Raw genomic sequence first — 23,095 nt, forward strand, 5'->3', positions numbered from 1 at the left:
TTTATTTATGTGTATCATGGCGTTGTGTGACTGCTGAAAAGAGTTCGTATAGTTAGCGACACGAGCCGCCAATACGCAGAGGCCGGTGACCGCAGTGATTCAGCACTGTCAACATTACTGTTAGAATTCTGTTTTTTGAAAAAAAACATGAAGTAAATATGTTAAAGTATACTTTGAATGCAAATTAAAGCTGTGTGCATGGACTTGGTTTATTTACCTTTGTAATCAGCATAGTCAGTGGTAACAAACACGGTGTACTTATTGATAATAAGATCAGCAAAAAATCCGTGCCGTCTTAGGACGGGAACCGTCTTAGGGCGGCCCCCGTTAAATACCCTGTTTTGAATAACAACGGATATAGGATACCACACGGATAAAGGTGAACTAGCATTACATGTCATGCTCAAGTAAAACTTCTACCAAAATACCTATCATCTCTAGCAGGACTCACAAGTTGTCATTTGATGAAGTCAAGTCTCTTTTGGGTACATCTTTTCCCATCAGTGCTCTAAATTGATTCTTGTTTATTATAAAATAAAGATGGGTGATCATATCATGATTGGTAACCAGGTTATTAGATACAAGAGTATTGGGCTAACTACTAGTACTCCAATGAGTTACTATAATTGTGTATTGTTACTTCTTTGCCTCAGACTGTCATTTCACAGTTTGATTTGTCTTAAGGAGTGCTAATATACCTTTCTATTGTACAACCATGTAGTTACCTGTGTCCTGAGAGTCAGCCAGCTGTGCAGGTGTTCCTGTCCTGATGAGATGAGACTTGTGATGACAGAGGCACCAGGTGATCAGATACAGGAGTATCAGGCTAGGTGAGAAAAATCTCAATTCTGTATTTTATCTACTGTTCCCTTTGTGTTATTTGAGACAAGTCAGTAACTTGTAATGTCTGTATAGTTATAGGTGTCTTCTGACTGCTGCAGAAGTGAGGACTCCTGTCTAAACCTGACAAGACTGGACTGAACTAGACCAGACTGAGATAATATGAAGATGGAAGAAGAATATCAGGTAAGAAAAATCTGTATCTTTATTTTGACTACTATTCACTTTGTGTTATTTGAGACAAGTGTGTAACTTGTAATATCTGCATAGTTAGGTGTCTGCTGACTGCTGCAGTAGTGAGGACTCCTGTCTGAACCTGACAAGACTGGATTGAACCAGACCAGACTGAGATAATATGAAGATGCAAGAAGAATATCAGGTAAGAAAAATCTGTATCTGCATTTTGACTCCTATTAACTTGGTGTTATTTGAGACAAGTGTGTAACTTGCAATGTCTGTATAGTTAGGTGGCTGCTAACTGATGCAGTAGTGAGGACTCCTGTCTGAACCTGACAAGACTGGATTGGACCAGACCAGGTGATTTGAAGACTGCAGAGAAATATCAGGTGAGAAATATATGACTTCTGCATTTTATCTAACATTTACTTTGTGTTATTTCAGACAAGTGTGTAACTTGTAATGTCTATAGTTAGGTGCCTGCTGACTGCTGCAGTAGTGAGGACTCCTGTCTGAACCTGACAAGACTGGATTGGACTAGACCAGACAATTTGAAGACCCAAGAGGAATATCAGGTGAGAAATACATGAATTCTCCATTTCATCTTACATTAATTACTATGTGTTATTTGAGATGTGTGTGTAACCTGGTGTCTGCCGACTGTTGCAGTAGTGAGGACTCCTGTCTGAACCTGACAAGACTGGATTGAACTAGACCAGACTAAGATAATATGAAGATGGAAGAAGAATATCAGGTGAGAAAAATCTGTACCTGCATTGTGACTACTACATGCATTCACTTGGTGTTATTTGTGTTAATTGACCCGCCGCCCCAAAATCGACCCGCCGCCCTGCACGGAGGAATGGGATCCTTGCTAGCACCCGCCGCCCTGCACGGAGGAATGGGATCCTTGCTAGCACCCGCCGCCCTGCACGGAGGAAGGCGATCCTAGCTAGCAAGCCTACCCGCCCGCCCCTTTCATTTCCAACAGAGAAAGTGCTCTCATGCCTTTACATGCTTTTTTGTGGCACAATTTTATGATAGAAGAAACTTATTACTGATTTAAACCATTGATTATGTGGGACCGCGTGGCACGATCGGGAGCGCGTTGGTCTCAGGCCCGAGAGGTCCCGGGTTCAAATCCGCTTGCCGTGTCACCGATCTTGTGCCCTTGGGAAAGGCACTTTACACGACTTTCCTCACCTAACTCAGGTGTGAATGAGTACATAGCTGCGGCTAGTGGCAGTGACAGGCCTTTGTGGTGGTGAAAGGCCATAGGGGCATGTTCGGGCATGACGCACCCGCCATGACACATGAGTCAGGGGTAGGAGGAACCCCTTGCATCCTTGGTCGGAAGTCCTCCTAGGAGACGGAAACTCCAAACAACAAACCTCTGTGGATCTGCCGCTACCAGCCCAAAGCTGCCTAGGCAGATCCGTGTAATGAGTTGTATCATTGGCAAATAAATAAATAAATAAAAAAATAAATAAACCATTGATCTAAGCCAGTTTATTTAAAAGACAACAAAATTTTGTTTGCCTTTCAAACATATGATAGATTTTGACAACAGTCAGTCCTCTTGATTGTAATGTAAGCTTTTGATTAAGCAATCTCACATACATTACTGTAAATGCAGAAATGTTCGCGGTGGATTAATATTCGCAGTTTTCGCGGTGACCACTTCACCGCGAACTTAAAACCACCGCGAAAAGTCCTTTTTCCCGCAACTGCAAAATTAAATCACAGCGAACTTAAATGCATTTACAGTATTCTAATCCTCAAAGAGACTTCCATCAGGATGAAATGGTACTGCAGGAAACTGCACAATAATGGCTGAATTTGACTTGCAAAGTAAAAGTGGTATCCAAATCCACGTTCAGTGCATGCCCTTCCAATATGTTCCGGGAGACCTGGCGCATCCCCGTCTCGTAATTAGCCAGAGAAAGGGTATGTCACTCCGTAAGGGGCGGTATAACCCTGTCGTGTGCAAACATGTGCTAACACGACTCGACCGATGATGACGATGATGTGTCAAACTGACTCAGTCTTCTTTTCATTCTTAGGTTTGTCCTGGAGGCCAGCAGTGATTCCGATCCAGAATGCGCCGCGACAGATGCCTTGGCGTGCAGTGTTGCTTAGAGACACAGAGGGAGAGGAAAAGTTTCCACTGGTAAGCTTGACTCTTCTATCTGCCACGATGATCAGATTTCTTATTCTTACTTTCTAATTCACAGTGAGTCACTATTAATTCATGCAGCAGAGAAAAGCATAGTCGCACTGAACTTTTTACAGTGCATCAATTTATTCTGAAGAATGTGGAAACAACTAGTACTATCTTTCCTTAAAATATATCTGAAGTTGATAAATGTTATGCAGCGCACCAAGTAATGTAAAAAGAACAGCTATTTCTAAATATGTGGAATGTTTTGAGCCAAACTATATACACACGGTACCAATTGTGCTTTCTTAATGTTGCCTCTGTCAATGCCTTAAACTGTTTGTTGCTTCCTGATATAGACAGACGCCTGTCTGGAGGCCTGAGCTGTGACTCCTGTCCATATCAGATGAGGATCTGGAATGCAGTGTGGCTAATAGAAACACCAAGGGAAGGGAATGGTTTACAAAGGTACATTGTAAGCTCTTCTGTTCATCAAATACCCTCACTTCAAGTCCATGTTGATTTGGTTATATGGATGACATCCTGTAAGAACCCCGAAACTGATGCAAGTACTGTAAATGCATGTAAGTTTGTGGAGATTTAATTTCGAGACACAAACCAAGAAAAAGGACTTTTCGCGGTGGTTTTAAGTTTGCGGTAGCACCATGCACTGTAGTCTCTTACTGCCTTCGAAAAATATTTGCGGTGGTTTTAAGTTCGCGGTGGTTTTAAGTTCGCGGTGAAGTGCCCACCGCGAAAACCGTGAATCGAAAGTTTCTGCATTTACAGTATATGAAAATAAATGTTTATTCTTTGACCATGGAATCGACATTGGTATCCTATGACATTAGTATCCATTATCTGATTTTTTTTCAAATCCATGGTATATAATAAAGTTTATTGCAAATTCTTGCCCATGGGCTAATTGCAGGTAACATAAGAGATAAAAACAGTGTAAAAACAATATCACAAGTGTCTACTCTAGTCTAAAGCTAACTCTAGTGCATCCAAACGTTTGTAGTTGGAAGAACAGACAGGATAGATACAGCATGTTGTTGTAGGCGTTAAGTTCTTAGCTGCAGTCCATCCACTGACTTTTGTTTCTCTGTCTTCAAGACATGACCCCGGAGACTGGACTGCGCCAGCAAAACCAGCAGTGAAAGAAGATAGGGGGAGTTGTGAGTATGGTCTCTTTGCTAACACAAGACGTTCACCTCACCTCACACAGCACCCCTCTTCAGTCAGCAGGCATGACACACATGCAGTCGTTTTCCCTACAGTTAGGACCACCACACGTTACACTTTGTAATGGACCTTTACAAATAACATACCTCCATGCACATACTAGATATTCACTCACATTGGAGCACCTTCCTGAGACACTTTTTAGACAAATTTTACACAAATTTTACACAGTACATCAGACCTTCATACAGTCACTTTCCCAAGGACCTCTACACTTAAATGTTTGCTACATTGGAGGAGCTACTCAAAACACTGAGCCACACTACGCCCAGCACTGTTAATTACACAATAGGTCAGACCTTACACTAAATCCTCAAACACTTAGCCAGAATTTTACACGGTACGTCACACCTTCATGTAGTCTCTTTCCCACTCTTAGGACATCTACACTTAAATATTCACATTGACTCATACAGCACTACACCAGAGGAGCTTCTTAAAACACTTAGAATAATTTTTACTCCTGTCAGCAATGCATACAGTGTGCTCCCCAGGGGAGGTCTTTGCTAAGCTGAAGACCCGGTGCTTCGAAACACCAGCATACCTTGGCAATGACTGATCAGGTATATAACTTAGAATTAAAAACATTTAAAAAATACTTAGTAAATAAATTAACTTAGCTTATATATATACAAGATAAATAGATAGAAAAAAAAATTATATAAATATATATACACACAAACCAACCACCCCCTTACTATTTTCAGAACGTGTATCGTGTATATTATGCGCACTATCTCCCAGGAATACTGACATCAAGCAACCAAACCTAGCGTCGAAGCCTGGAGAAGAAAACCTCTGGGCCAGGGTAAAAAAATCCACAAAGCCCCCTCTCCTTTAGCGTAGTAGGCCTGATGACGGACAGAGCTGTTCGTCAACAGGTCTACTACGCAGAGTCAAGGCATGTGTAAGTTAGAACCCTGGGACAGAAGTTCCTCCTCCAGGCTAAGCCCAGGAAGAAGTAGAAATTGCACATACAGAAAGAGAGAAATTGTGTTTTGTCAGGCAGTCTATCAAACTTTGCTACAACTGTTTACATACTTGCAACACTTCTATCCCTCTGCTCCAAAATCCAGGCCTAGACTCAAGCTCATCAAATAAAGTCTGTCAGCGTAACACATCACTGTCAAACTCTACTAGATCAACAAGAGACAAGTCCTAAAGTTTGCAACAGAGGATTGGAATAGCTACAAATACATCAACAATGATAACAAAGTCTGATATCAACTTGATGACTAAAAAGAAATCGGCCGGACAAAACTAGACCTGTTATTTTCTCATTAGTTCTTTCCCTAGGCTACTTTTACATGCTAAAGTTATCTCTTTTACAACTGCCATTAAATAATTATGTTCAACACTGTGACTATCTAACTGAAGTTAACTATCTACCTATCAACTACTTATTATGCGATTGCCTAACAGTATAAAATCTACTTTTTAAATCATGTCAAACTGACTGACTTCAACATTTAAATAATATACTTGTTACATTACTGACTTGAAAATAAAATGTGGAAACCTCACCCGGCAACTGTTTAGTGTTTATAACCATCAAACTATCTGTCTTTACTATATTTCAAGGATACCTAACCTCAAAATGCAAAACCCCTGAATGAAGAATGTATTTTTGTTCGGCCGTCATCATTTCTTACACACAATTCCTCTCCTTCCAACATCACACACAGCTTACCTGTAGTACATTTCACTCTACAGAAAGAAAGCACAACATTGTCTGTTCCATTTCCTGTACAGCAATGGGACATATTTCTGGCAATCAATTGTGTAAACAAAGAAATTTCCCTGAAATCCACTTCTTCACTGACAGTATTATACATTCTGTTTGTCATTGTCACCACAATTTCTGTTTAAATTGTTCATTTTCCACGATACCCTTTGTTTGTAATGTGGACATTTAAATGCCTCTATGATATATATGTGGCGGCATTATCGCACCCGGTGGAATTATGAAAGTTAATCTTACTATCTAAAATCAATTATTTGGAGAAAAATGTGCATCCAGCTGTAGATACATTTTTGTACATGTTATGTAAATTCACCTGAGTTAAACCATTGTCAAATAGCAAATAATGATTCAGAAGAACATTAGATATCTGTGCTGCGTAGTATTCAATTTGGTATTTGACTGCTAATTCGGTGTACATTTATTACAGAAAAACAAGATTCAAACATTTCCTAAATCTCTGCTTTTTACAAATTGATAATGAATCATTCAATACTACACATGCGGCAAAGTTGCCCAAATTACCATGAACTTTTACTGTAGTTTAGTCCTAAAGAAGGATGGAAATTTCTTCATTCGTTTATGGTCTGACAATTTTTTCCAGTCATGTTGTATCACTGCTATGTACTTTGTAATATTCTATTTTGTGTTTTTGAAATTGAAAGGGCAGTTTTTGACTCACAGTTCTGTATCTATTGTACATGTATTTTGAATCATCACAGTGCTGCATTTTATTACTATCTTAGTACATACTATATCATTTTTTTGCATTTGCCTTTTTCTTGTTAGACATCATAAATCACACAAGTCTTGTTATTTGTAAAAATGAATAAAGAATCGTCTGGAAAAAAGTGCTGTGACAATTCAAAACATTGAGTGTGAAACATCATCTTTGTTCTATCTCAATTTCTTTTTGTGCAAAAGTTGTAGTATTTTTCATCAATAAAAATTTGCTGTTTTATGTGACTGTACATCTTTATTGTCTGTTTACACTAAAAACAACTTCTATTTCAGAAATGGGTCTGAAAAGTGTCTACTAGGTGAATCATTATGAAGAGGATATCAGGGAAAACAATTTGATCACAAATGATTTTGAAAATACATGCCATTGCCATACAGAATGAAACAACAGACAATATTACAAGTTCTCTCCTCCAATAGGCAAATGTACTGTGTTCTCCACCATATCTGCAAGAAAATATTAGTCACAACCTTAAACTAGATGTTAGTATGAGAAATATGAATTCTTTTAGAAATGACAATAAATAGCAGGAAGGGCTAATTTAACAATGTTTTAAACAATATTGAAACTTGAAAATTCAGAGGATCGCAGATATGCCCTTTCCAATTCTGGCATCATTCATTGTCATGTCCAGGGATCTGCATGGGAGGTCCCGATCACGCTTGGCGCTAAATTCCCGAATGCAGCAGCCTCGAATTACGCTTCATTCATGCAAGCTCAACGCTTTCGCATGATGCACAGATTACGATAAATCACAACCCGGTTTTACGCAAAATGGCTGATTACGCTTTGCGGCATGCAGACCCCTGTTTTTAAAAGAATTCTAAAAGCGTAAAGCCAACTCACAGTCAAGTCCGATGTTCTCTTCTCTGTGAACAGCTGACAGATCCTCCTGGAATACAAACAGGTACACAGGATTACTGGCAGGTAGCACAGGAACATGGACAGGTCCTCCTGGAATATGGACAGGCACACAGGATAGCTGCCAGGTCCTACAGCACACTGGAACATGGTCAGGTATACAGTATGGGAGGTTTTCACTTCACTTCCCACAACCTAGGAGGTAAAAGAAAAACTCATTCAGAAGAGTCAGACTAAGTGCCACATCATTACATCGCAATATTCACAGAACATGCATATCATCAGACAAAAAACATTTTGTATAACATACACAATATTAATGTTCAAGTTCTAAAACCTGCTTTGGGTCAGGGGCAAGAGAACATAAACTTAGTTAGTGAGGCAAAAGAAGAGCATACCCAAATTACATACAGTTATAACAATCAGTCAAAAGTAAACCACCACATAAAAACAAGACAGAATATATCACATCAACATATATCAAGTCTAGATGTTCCCTTCTCTGTAAACAGATCATCCTGGAATACAGACAACCCATATGACATTAGTTAACACACATTTCATGTAGATAAAGCAGTCAAAATGCTACTACACCATAGAGTAATGCTGCATACAAAACAGGCATGAAATACCTTAAAGTTTGCTTTGAACAGTTACATTAACAATACTAATAGTACATGGAAATTATTTGCTATCACATGAATACCACATGGCTTTCTGTACAGTTCATGACACACAAGATTTGGCTGCACAGATTAGTTCAAAACCCCTCGTTATTTGAAGGGTAAATTATAATGATGATTCATGAATGACAACACAAGAATAACGTCATTGTTAAGTCAAAAGCAACACATTGCATTGTTATGATACAGAATAATCCCATCAATGCAAAATATCATGCCACATGATAATACATCTAGTTATGATAGCATATCATGCAGGGCTCGAAATACTTTTTCTGCATACCCGCACTGGTGCAGGTAACATGCAAAATTACCTGCACCAGACAAATTTACAAAGTATGGATCATACTAAAATTGTTTAGAAAACATTGCTACTTTTTTCTTTATACTTTGTAAGTGGTATCATTCAATGCAGCTGATAACAATCTACATACACCTACATCATGTGACCCAGTACATGGACCGGTGCAGGTTAGGTGCAGGTAGACAACAGAAATACCTGCACAGCTCCAATCTTACCTGTACTAACCTGCATATGCAGGTGGTATTTCGAGCCCTGTTATGTGAAAATCATGACAAGTGTAACATACATCTCATACCTAGTTACAGAGCAATTATCACAGTATCATTAAAGTTCCGAGTGGAGAAAGGAGTGGAGAAAGGATGTTTGACATTACAGGAAGAAGAAAACAACCAAGGTGAAACAAACCATACCACAAACACAAGAATCGTATACAACACATGCCATGTTTGTAATAATACTGAGCATATCTACAAAACTGAGCAGAGTTTTAAGCTTTAAGCAACAAAATATAATGCAATTCTGGAAAACAGACATTTATAGCAGTTACTAGTTCTAAACAATTCATGCATATCAAATATCAAATATAGAAACATAATATTTACAGCATTTCAATTATTGATACAACTTTAACCAAAGTCCCCCATTTCTCAAATCATATTAGTTCTTGAATTCAGTGCTTTTACTATTTTATTGATAATGTTACCTGCCTCTTACCCACTTCTGCACCCTGTAAGACCAAGGTATCATCTCATCTTCCCCTTTAAACAAAGTACTTCAGTTCAGCACCTGGAAGGGAGTTGAGTTCTGGGTGTTGCACAAGATCTAGATAAATGTAGTTTAATTAAGTGCTTTCACTATTATCTTATCTTATAATAATGGTACCTGCCTCTTACCCATCCCTGCACCCCACAAGACAAAGGCATCATCTCATCTCTCCCTGTAGATACAGGACTTCAGTTCAGTAGCTGGAACAGAGTTTGGACTACAATGTTGTACACCAGGACATAGGAACCAACATGATCTTATCTCACCTGATCTATTGGGTAGGTAACCTGAGGTCTACCCATCAAACGTTAAGTAGAAAATTGTGTGGAAGATAAAGAATATTGCTGTGGGTTGATGGCCTGGCAGCAATGCACAGGCAAGACAACCAAACCATGCAGATAAGATGCAAGATCAGATCTAGATGCATGTTGAGTAATCTAGTGCTTTCACTATGATAATGTTACCTGACTCTTACCCATCTATGCAACCCGCAAGACCAAGGTATCATCTCATCTTCTCTGTAGATACAGTACTTAAGTTCAGCACCTAGAACAGAGTTTGGACTACAATGTTGTACAGCAGGACATAGGAACCAACATGATGTTATCTCACCTGTTCTATTGGGTAGGTAACCTGAGGTCTACCCATCAAACGTAAAGTAGAACATTGTTGTAGCCAGCACCCCTCCTTCCGGCAAAGTTATTGCAGCTGGGCACAAAAAATTTTGCCCATTCCGACAAAAATTGATATGTAAAATAAAATAAAACAGTCTCCCTTGTGTAATTTTTCATCCAAACAGATGCTGTTAAACAGCTTAGTCTATCAGCAAAATTGACACCTCTATAAAGTATACAATTATGTATGACTATGAGCGGAGAGGGGCTGGAGCGGAGAGGGGCTGGAGCAGAGAGGGGCTGGAGCAGAGAGGGGTTGGAGCGGAGAGTGGCTGGAGCGGAGAGGGGCTGGAGCAGAGGGGGGCTGGAGCAGAGGGGGGCTGGAGCAGAGGGGGGCTGGAGCAGAGGGGCTGGAGTGGAGAGTGGTTGGAGTGGAGAGTGGTTGGAGTGGAGAGTGGTTGGAGTGGAGAGTGGTTGGAGTGGAGAGGGGTTGGAGCTGAGAATGGTTGGAGTGGAGAGTGGTTGGAGCGGAGAGGGGCTGGAGTGGAGAGTGGTTGGAGTGGAGAGTGGTTGGAGTGGAGAGGGGCTGGAGTGGAGAGGGGTTGGAGTGGAGAGTGGTTGGAGTGGAGAGTGGTTGGATTGGAGAGTGGTTGGAGTGGAGAGGGGTTGGAGCTGAGAATGGTTGGAGTGGAGAGTGGTTGGAGCGGAGAGTGGTTGGATTGGAGAGTGGCTGGAGTGGAGAGTGGTTGGAGTGGAGAGTGGTTGGAGCGGAGAGTGGTTGGAGTGGAGAGTGGTTGGAGTGGAGAGTGGCTGGAGCAGAGAGTGGCTGGAGCGGAGAGGGGCTGGAGCAGAGAGGGGCTGGAGCGGAGAGTGGCTGGAGCGGAGAGGGGCTAGAAAAGTATTTCCTACTGTTTGAAGACCTTTTGGAGCTCTTAATGAAGTATATGTCTCCCTGGATCAGTCATAAAACTTTGTTGTTGTTGTTGTTGTTGTCCTCGTTTAATGTCTATTATTTCGCTAGACGTGGCCTCTTGGTGCTGAGTAACACATGGTTTGCATTTGAGTCAATAGTCTCTCTTGGTATTTAACTCTTGGTTCCTTGTGCTTGAGAGTTGCAGGAGGAGCTTCTAGGAGAGTACGTCGAAACGGTGTGTACTCTCAATGTACTGGGAGAAGGCCATGTCCATCTGTTTGTTGATTCCTTCTGAAAGGTCTTCTCTCATTCCAGCAAGCGTAGTGATGTCCGTGTCTCTGCTGTCCTCTGCTGTGTTGTATGTCTCATATATATTCTCCACTTCTAGCAGCATGTGTTGTCTTTCCTTTGCATAGCGAGGGCAGTGGTACAGGAAGTGGTTGGTGGTCTCCACAGCACCACAGTCTGTGCAGCTAGGTGAGATTTCAGGGTTCATCCAGTTTTGATAGGAGTTGAGTCTGGTATGGCCGCTCACTAGCTGGTTGATGATGACTTGTGTGCTTCTTCTTCCAAGTGTTTGTCCTTTCTTCTTCATGTTGGTGGCTATTTTCTGCATGTGCTCACTTCTTGTGTTCAGCTTAGTCCTTCTATTCCATCTCTCGTGTGCTTGTGACTCAATGTGTTTCATGGCTTGCTGTTTTGTCCAGGATGTGTAGTTCTGGCAGTTTCTTGCTTCCTCTGCTGCCAGCTTAGCTTCCTTGTCAGCAATTTCATTTCCAGGAATACCCATGTGTCCTGGGCACCAGGTGATCTGTATGGTGTAGCCTTTAGATTTCAGTGTGCTGAGTTTGCTTCTGAGTGTGTTTATCAGGCTGTTGTAGGCTTCCACTTGTTGCACCCCTGTGACGGTTTCAATCGCTGCCTTGCAGTCGCAGAGGAGGAGTATCTTGTTTGATGTGGTCGGTCTTCTGGTGATGGTGTCTATGGCTAGGTGTAGTCCCTCAATTTCCCCTTCGTAGTTATTTGATTTGCTGGCAACCGGTTTGCGTACAGCGAACGGCTCCGTGGTTCCCCACTTTTCGTACACTACTGCAGCACAACCGGTGGGCCCAGGGTTCCCAAGGGCCGAGCCGTCAGTGAAGATGACTGTGGTGGGTACATTGTCGTCTGTGATGTTTTGAAGTATGGTCAGGATTTCCTCTCGTGCCTTGTCTTTCCCCCCGGTGGTGATGGTTGTAGCTGTAAAGGACCCAGTGATGCTGCCCATGGTGAAGGGAGGAAGTCTGGAGTCGTAGTATGGCTCCTTGTCAACCATGCTTTCTTCCATCTCGCCCTTCATTTCGTTGAGTCTGGTCTGTAGCAGATGAAGCGGAGTTCCGATGTGGATGTCTGTCTTGTGTGAGTTCATGTTTGTAATGGCGTCGAAAATGGGGTTTCCCATGTGTTTGGACTTCATTCTTAGGTAGCTCTGTGCCTGTCTGCAAGTGAGATGGATGTCAATAGGTGGGATGCCGGCTATCGATTCCAGGGCCTCAGTGCTTGTTCTCTCGAGACATCCAGTAGCAGTGAGTAGTGCCTGTCTCTGTATAGGAGAGTAAGCCTTCTCCAGTCTGTCTTTGGCAGTGATGGTGCATTCGGCAGCGTAGTCTAGGATGGGTCTGACCAGAGTTGTGTACAGCAGGATGTGGGCTTGTTGAGAGGGATTCTTCTTAGCTTGTGTGACCTTGCTTACAGCTTTCAGGGCTCTGAAAGCCTTCGCCTTTGTCGTCGTGATGTGTTTGTCATAGGAGAGTTGTTGGTCTAGTGTGACTCCTACAAGCTTGAAGTTGTCAACCACTTCAATGCTCTTGTTGTCAACTGTCAAGTCCTCTATCTCTATGTCATCTGCTTGTGGAGGGGGAAATATCATGGCTTTAGTTTTGCTCTGTTGGATCTTCATGTTCCAGAGTGGGCACCAGTTGAGGATGACTTTGGAGATGCCAGCCTCTACTTCTTCCTTTACTGATTGGACATCTTCCCCAGACGACCAGCCTGCTCCATCATCTGCGTACTGGAAGTTGTCAAGGTTTGTGCTTGTGTATGCGTCAGCTGTGTATAGGTTGCAGAGTGTTGTAGATAGTACCGCCCCTTGGGGGATGCCGACTTTACTCTGTTGGTGCAAAACAACGCTGTTACCGCCCCCCTCCCCACAATTATCGTACCTCCTACCGTCTGTTTCTCGTCTTGTGTCAACCCTTGGATGTCACCTTCATCAAAACCGGCGTTATCGTGTCCCTGTCTCCAGTTCCTGGTCTCGGAATACCCATTTGTACGTCAAAACGCTTAGAATTTAACAGGAACAGTGGACAACTTGACAAAACCACGTTTTCCAAAGTTTCAGGCCAGGGGTCACATACATTAGTGACATCTAGCGACCTAAATACAAAGTGCAGTAGCAAAAGGTTTCACACACGGTCTAAAGGCGCCCCTATGCGGTTCATTTACAAAATACAGGGCTTGAAGTTGGCTTTGCCTAGTGATACCGAAGTTACCTGTATTTCATATTGGCCCGTACGCGTATGGAGGTAAATGAACGACACGAAAGACCGTTGCCATGGTAGATAACCTTTTTTTAGGTATAAGGAAGGAGGTATCGCTCACAAGAAGCACATCGCGTTTTAGATCGACAGTCGATTATATAGTGCTACCTATGACTATGTGTGTAATCAGGCATAGTTCGCTTTGAACCTTTGACCTTTCCCAACTGAGCTGTGTGTCCTGATTATCCAGATGAGTTGATCCGGCACAATATAACCGACTGCCGATCTAAAACACAATGATCTTTACTGTTATTGATTACACCCCCTTTTCTACGTACAAGATGGCTTAGAGCAGTGCATATTCACTGTCAAACTAAAGATAATTAGGGTGGAGATTATGGTTACCGCGCTCTTGAGTGACGCTAACATTAGCCTGACAAGCAGAGAAACCACATACATTAGCAAATATACAAAAGTAACGGTCTCCTCTGTCAGCACTGGAACACCAGTGCTGAAGTGGTCGTCAGCACTGGAAGTCCAGTGCTGAGCCGGCATCAGCACTGGATATCCAGTGCTGAGGCAGCTTCAGCACTCGAAGCCCTCCTGTCAGCACTGGAAACCGAGTGCTGAGACTACAATCAGCACTGGATTTCCAGTGCTGAGGACATTTCAGCTCTGGAAATCCAGTGCTGACAAATATTCTGCACTGGAAACCGAGTATAAAATGTATAAAGTTTAGTGGGACCGCGTGGCACGATCGGGAGCGCGTTGGTCTCAGGCCCGAGAGGTCCCGGGTTCAAATCCGCTTGCCGTGTCACCGATCTTGTGCCCTTGGGAAAGGCACTTTACACGACTTTCCTCACCTAACTCAGGTGTAAATGAGTACATAGCTGCGGCTAGTGGCAGTGACAAGCCTTTGTTGTGGTGACAGGCCATAGGGGCATGTTCGGGCATGACGCACCCGCCATGATACACGAGTCAGGGGTAGGAGGAACCCCTTGCATCCTTGGTCGGAAGTCCTCCTAGGAGATGGAACCTCCGAACAAAAAAGCCAACGGTATGGTGGCTTTGAAAAGGCGTCTTTGGCACCTGTTTCGCCATACCCTCCATATGTATATGGAGAATCTCAATTAAAAAAAAAAAAAAAAAGTTGGTGAATGGACAACTGTATTATACAATGTTTTTTAAATGATGCTTCTTTGCCGCACAAGCAGAATGTGTCGTCCACCTGTAACTACCTATTCTTTGTAAAAAAAAAGCTTGCCATACATTACATCTACGTAAATGACATATCAAGTTCTCTTCGAGTTTAATACAGGAAGGAGTCATGGATTACAAGAACGCCAAACGCGTTTTAGATCGACAGTCGGTTATATTGTGCTGCACACGACTGTGTGGGTAATCAGGCATAGTAAACCACGAACCTTTGACCTTTCCCAAATGATCTTTGTGTCCTGATTATCTAGATGAGTTGATGCAGCACAGTATAACCGATTGTCGATCTAAAACCTGTAATCAATAAATCACACAATTTTATAACTGAAAGAGAGCTTGGTGCAATTTCGTGGGTTTTTTTGTTTATTACTATCACACAACGTGGTATTATAGATAAAATTTGCCATCAGCAGCGCTACCCTGAGGTTTTACAGTTTGCAAATGTTTGCAGTACTCCATTCGGTCACAGGGTGTCCTTTTTTTTTTAACCTTGCCGACTGCCCGAGGGTCAGGCTACTTTGCTTCGTACCGACGGCCGGGGGGCTTGAGTTTGCGCCACAGCAAAACTGTTTATTTATTTATTATTTTTTTTGCTTTTCGACAGACGGGGACAATGTGGCACTGTACTCAAGTTTTTTGGTAACTTATATTAACAGTGCCACATATACACGGTACAGACAGAAGGTACCCATTTTTACACCTGGTTGAAGTGAGGAAGATCGTTTAAAGTGCCTTTCCCAAGGGCACAACGTCGGGGCGGGGCAAGGCGGGGATCGAACTCAGAACCTCTAGGTTCCGAGCCGAACGCTCTACCAGTTACCCCACGCCCGACGCCACAATAAGCCTATTTGCATTTACCAGTACGCATGCGCGGAATTTCCTTAGCAACGAAAAAAGTGAGATAAACAAGTCGCGTTCGACAGGGCAGCGTGTGTCCAGGTTCAATGTTCAAGTGTCGAGATTTTTAGCCTCTACACGGCGTTAACGGCAGCTACCCGCCTGGATCTGATGTTCCAACGATGTCCTAAACCTTGTGTACCTGAAACACCGTGTTCAGTTTCGCTTCAGAGGAATTTACGGTACGTTTTTTGACGGTATCCAAGCAAGTGTTCCCACAGTTAGTGATAACGCATGCATCCCTCCCCCATGCACGATGCCATCTATCTTTGCCGCTTACTTCTAGAATTTTTGTCCATTCTCACTACAGCCAGGTTTTTGTCTGTAAAGGTTACCAGTGTGACATAATTAGGAAATTTTAACCTACGTATGTTATAAACCGTAAAAATGTTAGCTAAAATGCACGACCTTGTGTCTTCACAATAATGAAAGCCGATATGGTCACTGTCTCGTGATCTCTCGTGTCTGGACATGACCCCGCTTGCACTGACTGAGGAGCTTTCGTACTGTGACCAACACTTCGATTAGAAAGATAAAAAAATGTTAAGAACCAACAGCGAGTACACTAATAATCGCAGTAAATGGCTTGGATGTCCGTATTAGTATTAAACTGGTGCTTTAGGTTGAAAAATTGTGCTAATAAATGTGCAAGCAAGGTCGCTGCAAGTTATGCAAACGTGACGGTGGGGAGGGGTGCATGTAGAATGTGCATTGAAGTGTATTACGCTTTAAAGCTGTATTTTTTGTTTAAGTGTTGATATTTGCTTTAATGTTTCTTCCTTTTTTTTAAGGTGCCGGAGTTCAACATGAGGCTGTGTGCAGTGGTCGGCTGCGGTAATGGAACATATCAACCAAGGCGGTTTCAACCTTCTTGTATCAACTTTAAAAAAAGGAAGTCAGGGACATGTCCAAATAAAAACATGGAACAAAAAAAGGATTTTGATGATGCAACTGTCCCCAACCTTTCCAGCTATGCATTTCCCACTGACAAGAAAGACCCATGGTCGGACAAAACTGTTCTTGCTCACAGATTGCCAACACTTGGGTTCGCTTCCTGTCTGTGACACTACAACCACTGATAGTATGGCCAAGTAGAGCTGCAATTTCCAAGACCTTGCCACCACAGTTCAAGAAACAATGTAGTAGAATAAGATGCATAATTGATTGTACAGAAATATTTATTGAGAGACCTAGATCTTTAGACTTACAAGCCTCCACATGGTATGACTATAAATACACAATACTTTAAAGCCGTTTGTAGGGATCACACCAAATGGGCACATCTCCTTTCTTTCAAAGACCTATGGCGGAAGAGCCTCTGATGTGTTCATTACCTGGGACTGTGGCTTTTTAGATTTGGTTGATCCAAATGACGTTATAAAAATAATGGCAGATAGGGGATTTCCAAACCAGGAGGACCTGATGCTGCTGAATGCAACACTAGAAATACCACCAGCAGCATAGGGGAGGCGACACATGACAAGAGACAAAGTAAAGAAAACAAAAACTGTTGCAAACTTGAGGATCCGCGTAGAGCGTGCTAACAATCGACTGAAGGACTTCAAAATCCTGGAGGGTACATTTCCCATAACACTCATGTCAGCATTAGATGACATTATCAAGGTCTGTGCTGCATTGGTTCGGAACCTGCAGCCAGACTTGGTCAAATAAACAGTTGGCATACAAGCCATTCAAGTTGGCAGAGATAAACTGTATTGAATTGCTGGCAGCTGAGTGCCAGTGACTTTTTTAATGATCCTTTACTGATTATGTTGTGATAGCAGGAAACTGTGACCGATGATAATAATGACAATGTAATGAAGATGTAATAGATAAAAGTGGATCCTTTCTGTAACATGTCCTCAAATGTATTCTCAAACATTTTTCATACATTAAGTTGTGAGTTCTTTACATTTATGCTGCCATACTGGTGGTGATGTAGGAACATATTTTTTGGAATAAAATCAACGGGATCTTACTTTTGCCTTTGTTCATGAAGTGGCTTGTGTAATGGGAAATGATTTATCGAACAGACAAACTAACAAACTAGCTGTAGGAGCTCACAATAATTATGTTTTCCCGATATGGATAAAATTGCTCTTGCTGGTGTCTTCTTTTCATTTCTTTTTCTACTGTCAGGAACCAATCAGAGCTTGTAACTGCCATGAACCAATCAATTTTAGAACTGCATTAGCAAATTAGCAGTATAACTATGAAGAACCGTCCTGTGTCTTAGCTCTTCATGTGTATAAACTTCCGCCTCCTCATCCATTACGGCCGGAACGAAAATGAAGAAAAAAAACTCCACTTACTTCATATACTGTCAGTAAAACACAAGGTCAAGGGACTAGGTAGGTAGGTAGGTAAAACACAAACACACGTCTTACACCAGACTTCAAAAACTTAAAATTATCTTTATTCTTAACTGACAGTTCTAGAATCTTCTTTAGAACAGGTGTACGTTCGTACCTGTCAGGTGGGAACACCTGCGGCGCCGCACGGCGCGGCGCGGAGCGCCATCTCCTTAAACAAACGCTGACACTACACACGCGTGACGCAACACTGGGTTGGCAAGTTATCTCCCAAAATGGCGGATTTTACCCGTCATGCATTTCGCGCCGGTAATTGCGAATAGGCTTATAGTTTACTTACGAGGTTATCATGCCTCAAGGCCACAACAACAACTATACAAACCAAATACATTATCATCAGGTCTATAAAGCCCTCTTTTACGTATCGATTGCAAGAACACTCCTTTCATATGGAGTTATGTCTCTTACAAACTCGGTCTTGTGAATCAACATTAAAAGCCATGTCAAATGTCGCGTTTAGATCAACAGTCGGTTACATTGTGCCCCGAGCACTGCGCGGGTAATCAAACATTGTACGTCGCGAACTTTGACCTTTCGAGACTGCACGTCATCATCATCATCATCATCACATTGTCCTGATTATTCAAATGTATTGATACAGTATAACCGACTATCGATCTAAGTCACAATGGACTATTATATATTCGATCACTCCACCATCTGCGCCTAAAAGTTGACTTGTAAAAGATTTCGAAGCGTTTTTAGTTTATTACCGTGACAATGGTAATGACAACCCGAGAACCGTGGATAGAGTATTGCAGCGTTTCAACGAGCTGCCAGGCGTCTCTTTTGGACCGTGCCAACTACAAACTCAAGCTCTTAAGTATTCAAATACAGAGCATTGGGCAAATATTTACCGTAAATAAGCCTTTTCACGGAGATCATAACGCATGTGGTGGCGACAGGAATTCTCATAATATGTCAAAGGGTATTAAGGCCCACAAAAAGTAAACAAATTCCGTCTGGATGTTGTTAATGATATGCAAATTGAAACAATGGTCGAGACAAGGACTATTAACTTTTTGTGGGCCTTACCCTTTGACATATTACCTTGAATTCCTGTCGCCGCATAAGCGTCCTGACTTTTGTTGTTGTTTATATCCGGGGTATTTCATCGCTCGTATGTAAAATGACAAGTAAGTTGTGGCACATTCCAAGGACCACACAGCATCGCCCCCAGCGGTTGTTGGACAAAGTGCAACTTTTAACTCAAAGAAACAGTTAACGCATTTGTTCCCGAATTCTGTGCGTTTGCTCCATTATTTTTCAACGAGAAGGATATAAAACGGCCACGAGAGTCTCCAATAGAATATTAAGTACTACTTACCACCCGAAACGGATGTAGCGCATCTTCCAAGGTCGAATCTTACCAGAGGCTTCTTCCCTTCCAAACACACTCGCCATTTTGCAAAGGCGTGGTTCACTACAGGTATCACCTGTTCAACATCATTAGCTTAATTTGAATTTGTTAATTAGTTTGATCATCAGATAGGGTTTGATTGATTTCATCATAGTTGTCCCAAAGCATTACTCCATGCCTTTTCCTTGTTCTAATAAAACGAAATACAATCAACTTCATGAGATCACGTCTTTTGAGGTCATACTGATACAATCTTTCCATATTTGAAAAAATACAGTAGAAGCCATTTAATTGTACTTTCCATTTGCCAGCACATTTCGTGTAATTATCCGGGTGGTGCAATAATGCGAAGCAGCACCCCTACGGGACGTTGGGATTCCGTACAATTAACAGAAGTGTGCAGTTGTCCGTTGTGCAATTAACTGACTTCTACTGTATGTCATGTGCGTTTCCCAGCACCCAACGATTGCCATGGTAAGGTCTGTTTGCTGGCGTCTCTTGTGTCTACCAGGGTGATGGGCGTGTCTTCCATGGTAACGACGGATCACATTGACAGAAAGAAGAACATATGTATGAAGAATCGTTAATTAAAGTACCACTTGTGTGGGTATGCAAAGGTAAACTGATTTGTTGTCAAACCTGTACAAGTGATCACCTCTACACAAGAACCAATGGCAATTGATATTAACCTGGCAATTGATCATGATATATAAACCTATGCAATGACCATCTTTTTATTACATAAGGTCCAACTGCCTAAAGTGACTAAGTTTTTGTTGACTTGCTACCTTAGATTGTTCCCATTGACAAAATAATTAAGAGTCTTGTCTATAGTGACCACCTATCCACATAGACCGGCTTTCATTGAGGGCTTCTTGGGCAGTTTTGACTGCTGTTAAAGTTGAAAAGTTAAACCCTTCCCGCGTCTGATGGCGCGTAGGGCGGCGCCCATCTCTGTTTCTTTAGCCCTGGGCCACACAACGCAATCACTGCAGCAGGGGGCTAGTCCACTGGTAGTGGTGTGTGTTCAACTTCAATACTCTTCCCCACTAGGCCATTGTACCGGTTTTTGACTGCTGTACTTGATGGGAATACCTCTATGCTTATTACCCCTAGATGGTATAAGTTAGCGAAGTCCTACCAAGAAGCTTAAGAAGAAGAAGAAGACTTGTCACTGGATACTAAAGCTTAGTAATCACTATATTTTCGTTTTGTTTGGGGCATCTAGTGATATAGTTTCCTTCACATTGAAATCTCTGAAGTTAAAAAAAGTTGTTTTTTTTTCTTTCAATCATCCAGAGGCCGCCTTTGTACATGTGTGTGCGGTTCTATTGCTTGAAACCTTTCTCAATCGACTGTAAGTTCTGACGTACAGGTGTTCTTTGATCCAACAACTGAGGGCATTCCCTGTTTGATTGAACTGTGAGGGGGCTTGCAAAATACTTGGAAACATAAAAAGGCTGCTCTCAATTATATCAAGACGCTTTGATACAGATTCTTCAAACCGAGTTTTTTTCTTGCAACCAGTCGCATAATTATAAATTAGTCTGTAGCTTGTAGAAAAACAAAATTCCTTTCGTTGGACATAATCACCATTTCTCACGCAAGGCAAATCATTTTTCATATTCATAGTTTCGTGGTATTCTATCACTTGTAGAAAACAAAATGTCATTCAAGCCCGTACCACGCCTCTCGTCGAGCATAATCACCAATACTTAAAAAGACAAACCGTTTTCCATATTCATGCAGTTTTTGTGGTATTGTATCACTTGTAGAAAACAAAATGCCATTCAAAATACAAACCACGCCTCTGGCTGCAGCTGGGCATAATCACCATTACTTCAAAGTACAAACCATTTTCCATATTCATGCAGTTTTTCACGGTATTGTACATATCCAGACGTCGCATTGTAGCGCAGATGCCAGTACAGTACAGATGTACGCGCAAGCACAGCCGGTTCGGGACCCGGGCAGGGGACCCGGCAGCCGCCCCAAAACCGTTGAGACACCGCCACCACCTCTTCCTGTCCGCCAGAGCGGTGCAACAGGGCGTGTCTACCATGGCAACGGCGCTTCTGGACAGCCGAAGGAAGGGCCAAGAACCTCTCCAAACATTTACGAATCAGCAGAAGCTGTGAAACCACAGAATGTTTCGGAGGGCGGCAGGCGTCATGTCAACATACCTGGTGGAATGGATACATCTACGGGTAAGCTCTAGCTAATGGACCGATCCTGTCGAACGCCATATCGAACAAATAGAACCCCCTATTCTATTTCGAACACCTCCGTCAAAAGCTGCCACAGCAGGACAGAAATGGCTATTTTTGACGGAGGTGTTCGAAACAGAACCATGATCGAACAGGGGGCGGGGTTTTGGGATCGGTCCATTTGTATAGCCGGCCGGTAGAAGCCCCTTCTGCGTAACACACAATGCCAGCTTCTATATCTATGGACAGGAATGGTTTGTAATAAGAAGTGTTTTGGAATACGTGTGCGATACTACCATTATTGAAGGAATGCATGCTATCTTCCTGCACTTATCTATTTTCTTACAGGATATATGAATATGATTAACTTGAGGTGAGAATTATGTTAAAGTCTAGTGATAGGAGTTATACTTAATACATCACAATGTTCACTTCTAGATATATTCATTTGTAATTGTACCGAATAGACTATGAATTGTTCTAGCCTTCACTAAAGCTTATAAATCCCTTCGGTCGATATTTCAAATCCCCCACCACATTCTTCACTGCGAAATCAACAAAGGCAGGTTCTACGTGCTCTAAATTAATTTCTTTTATATTATTGGGCGAATTTTATATATCTTTCTCACCAAGGCCTTCTTTTGCAGTCTTTAGCTGTTATGTTGATATATGATATTTAGTCGTAATAACCAGCGTGAATTATGATTTGTTGACCAGACGACGCCTACAAGGTGGGCCGAAGCTGCCGCCGTGTTTTCTGTGATTTCCTCCGTCTCCACCTGTGTTGTCTGGCCGCCACCCTGACGGTAGTAGTGACCCTCGTCACTATGGGATGTCTGCTCATGGTCTCCGTCAATGCCAAGTTCGACAAGCATGAACAGGTCAGGACTTCGTGTATACTAGTACCTACTTACTTACTGCCCTTTGTCCTTCTGACATGTAGGACAGCAACAAAAGATCCTCAGCTCTTCGAGTCTTAGGATACTATTTCAAGTATGGTTGAAAAACTCCGGTTCTTTCGAAACTGTTCGTCTTCTTCGGTCGGTCTTGCTTCCTCTTTCCTTCTGGCGTGTAGTGTAGCGTAGTGCTTGTCAGTGCTCACGCAAATCCTTTAGAACAAGCTGTTTGGGGACACAAACCTTCACAAATACTTCCTTTCACAAAATCTACCTGACACCAAAATATAAAGATCACAGCATGTTCAAAAGATACAAAAAATGGAAGGTCCACTGCAGTATTAAGGACATACACCAGTGGTTCAAAAAGTGACTCCTACTCACACACCAAATATCATTACAATCCATCATTACAAAACATACAGACAAACACACACACAAACACACACACACACACACACACACACACACACACACACACACAAACACATTGTTTGACAATGGATATGGTACACAATATCATAATCATTTAGATATACCAGAACAGTTCTGGTACCTCACCTTTGCCCTTACAATTTACTGTATG

General features: G+C 42.1%; 3 protein-coding genes and 2 long non-coding RNA genes across 5 annotated transcripts in view; 3 read left to right on the forward strand and 2 right to left on the reverse strand.

Annotated features, from left to right (window-relative positions):
* The window catches only part of LOC118405447 (tripartite motif-containing protein 2-like), a 17,302-nt gene extending 7,307 nt beyond the window's left edge, over nucleotides 1-9,995 (reverse strand). The window contains exons 1-3 of the mRNA XM_035804948.1: nucleotides 9,981-9,995; nucleotides 7,750-7,959; nucleotides 6,111-6,127 (exon numbers count right to left, since the gene is read on the reverse strand). Of these exons, the coding sequence (XP_035660841.1) occupies nucleotides 6,111-6,127; nucleotides 7,750-7,959; nucleotides 9,981-9,995 (242 nt within the window). The remainder of the gene's footprint in view (nucleotides 1-6,110; nucleotides 6,128-7,749; nucleotides 7,960-9,980) is intronic.
* A 378-nt stretch (nucleotides 9,996-10,373) lies between these two features.
* Nucleotides 10,374-11,024, forward strand: LOC118405448. Its single transcript, XM_035804949.1, has one exon. It carries the CDS (start codon nucleotides 10,374-10,376, stop codon nucleotides 11,022-11,024), a length of 651 nt encoding a protein of 216 aa, XP_035660842.1.
* Nucleotides 11,025-11,035: 11 nt separating this feature from the next.
* On the reverse strand, nucleotides 11,036-13,585 carry LOC118405449. The gene is made up of 4 exons (XM_035804950.1): nucleotides 13,575-13,585; nucleotides 13,245-13,330; nucleotides 11,360-13,131; nucleotides 11,036-11,050 (listed from the first exon to the last, which is right to left on the reverse strand). The coding sequence occupies exons 1-4, from the start codon at nucleotides 13,583-13,585 to the stop codon at nucleotides 11,036-11,038; spliced, it is 1,884 nt and encodes a 627-aa protein (XP_035660843.1).
* Nucleotides 13,586-15,617: 2,032 nt separating this feature from the next.
* Nucleotides 15,618-16,608, forward strand: LOC118406171. The gene is made up of 2 exons (XR_004829988.1): nucleotides 15,618-15,856; nucleotides 16,466-16,608. It is a non-coding gene; the product is annotated as an uncharacterized LOC118406171 (long non-coding RNA).
* A 1,191-nt stretch (nucleotides 16,609-17,799) lies between these two features.
* Nucleotides 17,800-18,317, forward strand: LOC118406177. The gene is made up of 2 exons (XR_004829993.1): nucleotides 17,800-18,000; nucleotides 18,038-18,317. It is a non-coding gene; the product is annotated as an uncharacterized LOC118406177 (long non-coding RNA).
* The last annotated feature ends 4,778 nt before the right edge of the window (nucleotides 18,318-23,095 follow it).

The sequence above is a fragment of the Branchiostoma floridae genome, chromosome 18 (genome assembly GCF_000003815.2).
Source record: "Branchiostoma floridae strain S238N-H82 chromosome 18, Bfl_VNyyK, whole genome shotgun sequence".
In the NCBI taxonomy this organism is placed as follows: Eukaryota; Metazoa; Chordata; class Leptocardii; order Amphioxiformes; family Branchiostomatidae; genus Branchiostoma; species Branchiostoma floridae.

Coding starts and splice junctions, on each gene's coding strand:
- LOC118405448 (XM_035804949.1), top strand. CDS start 10,374: ATGTATGACTATGAGCGGAGAGGGGCTGGAGCGGAGAGGGGCTGGAGC.
- LOC118405449 (XM_035804950.1), bottom strand. Junction 13,132..13,244: donor CGAGAAACAGACGGTAGGAG/GTACGATAATTG, acceptor ACCTATACACAG/CTGACGCATACACAAGCACA.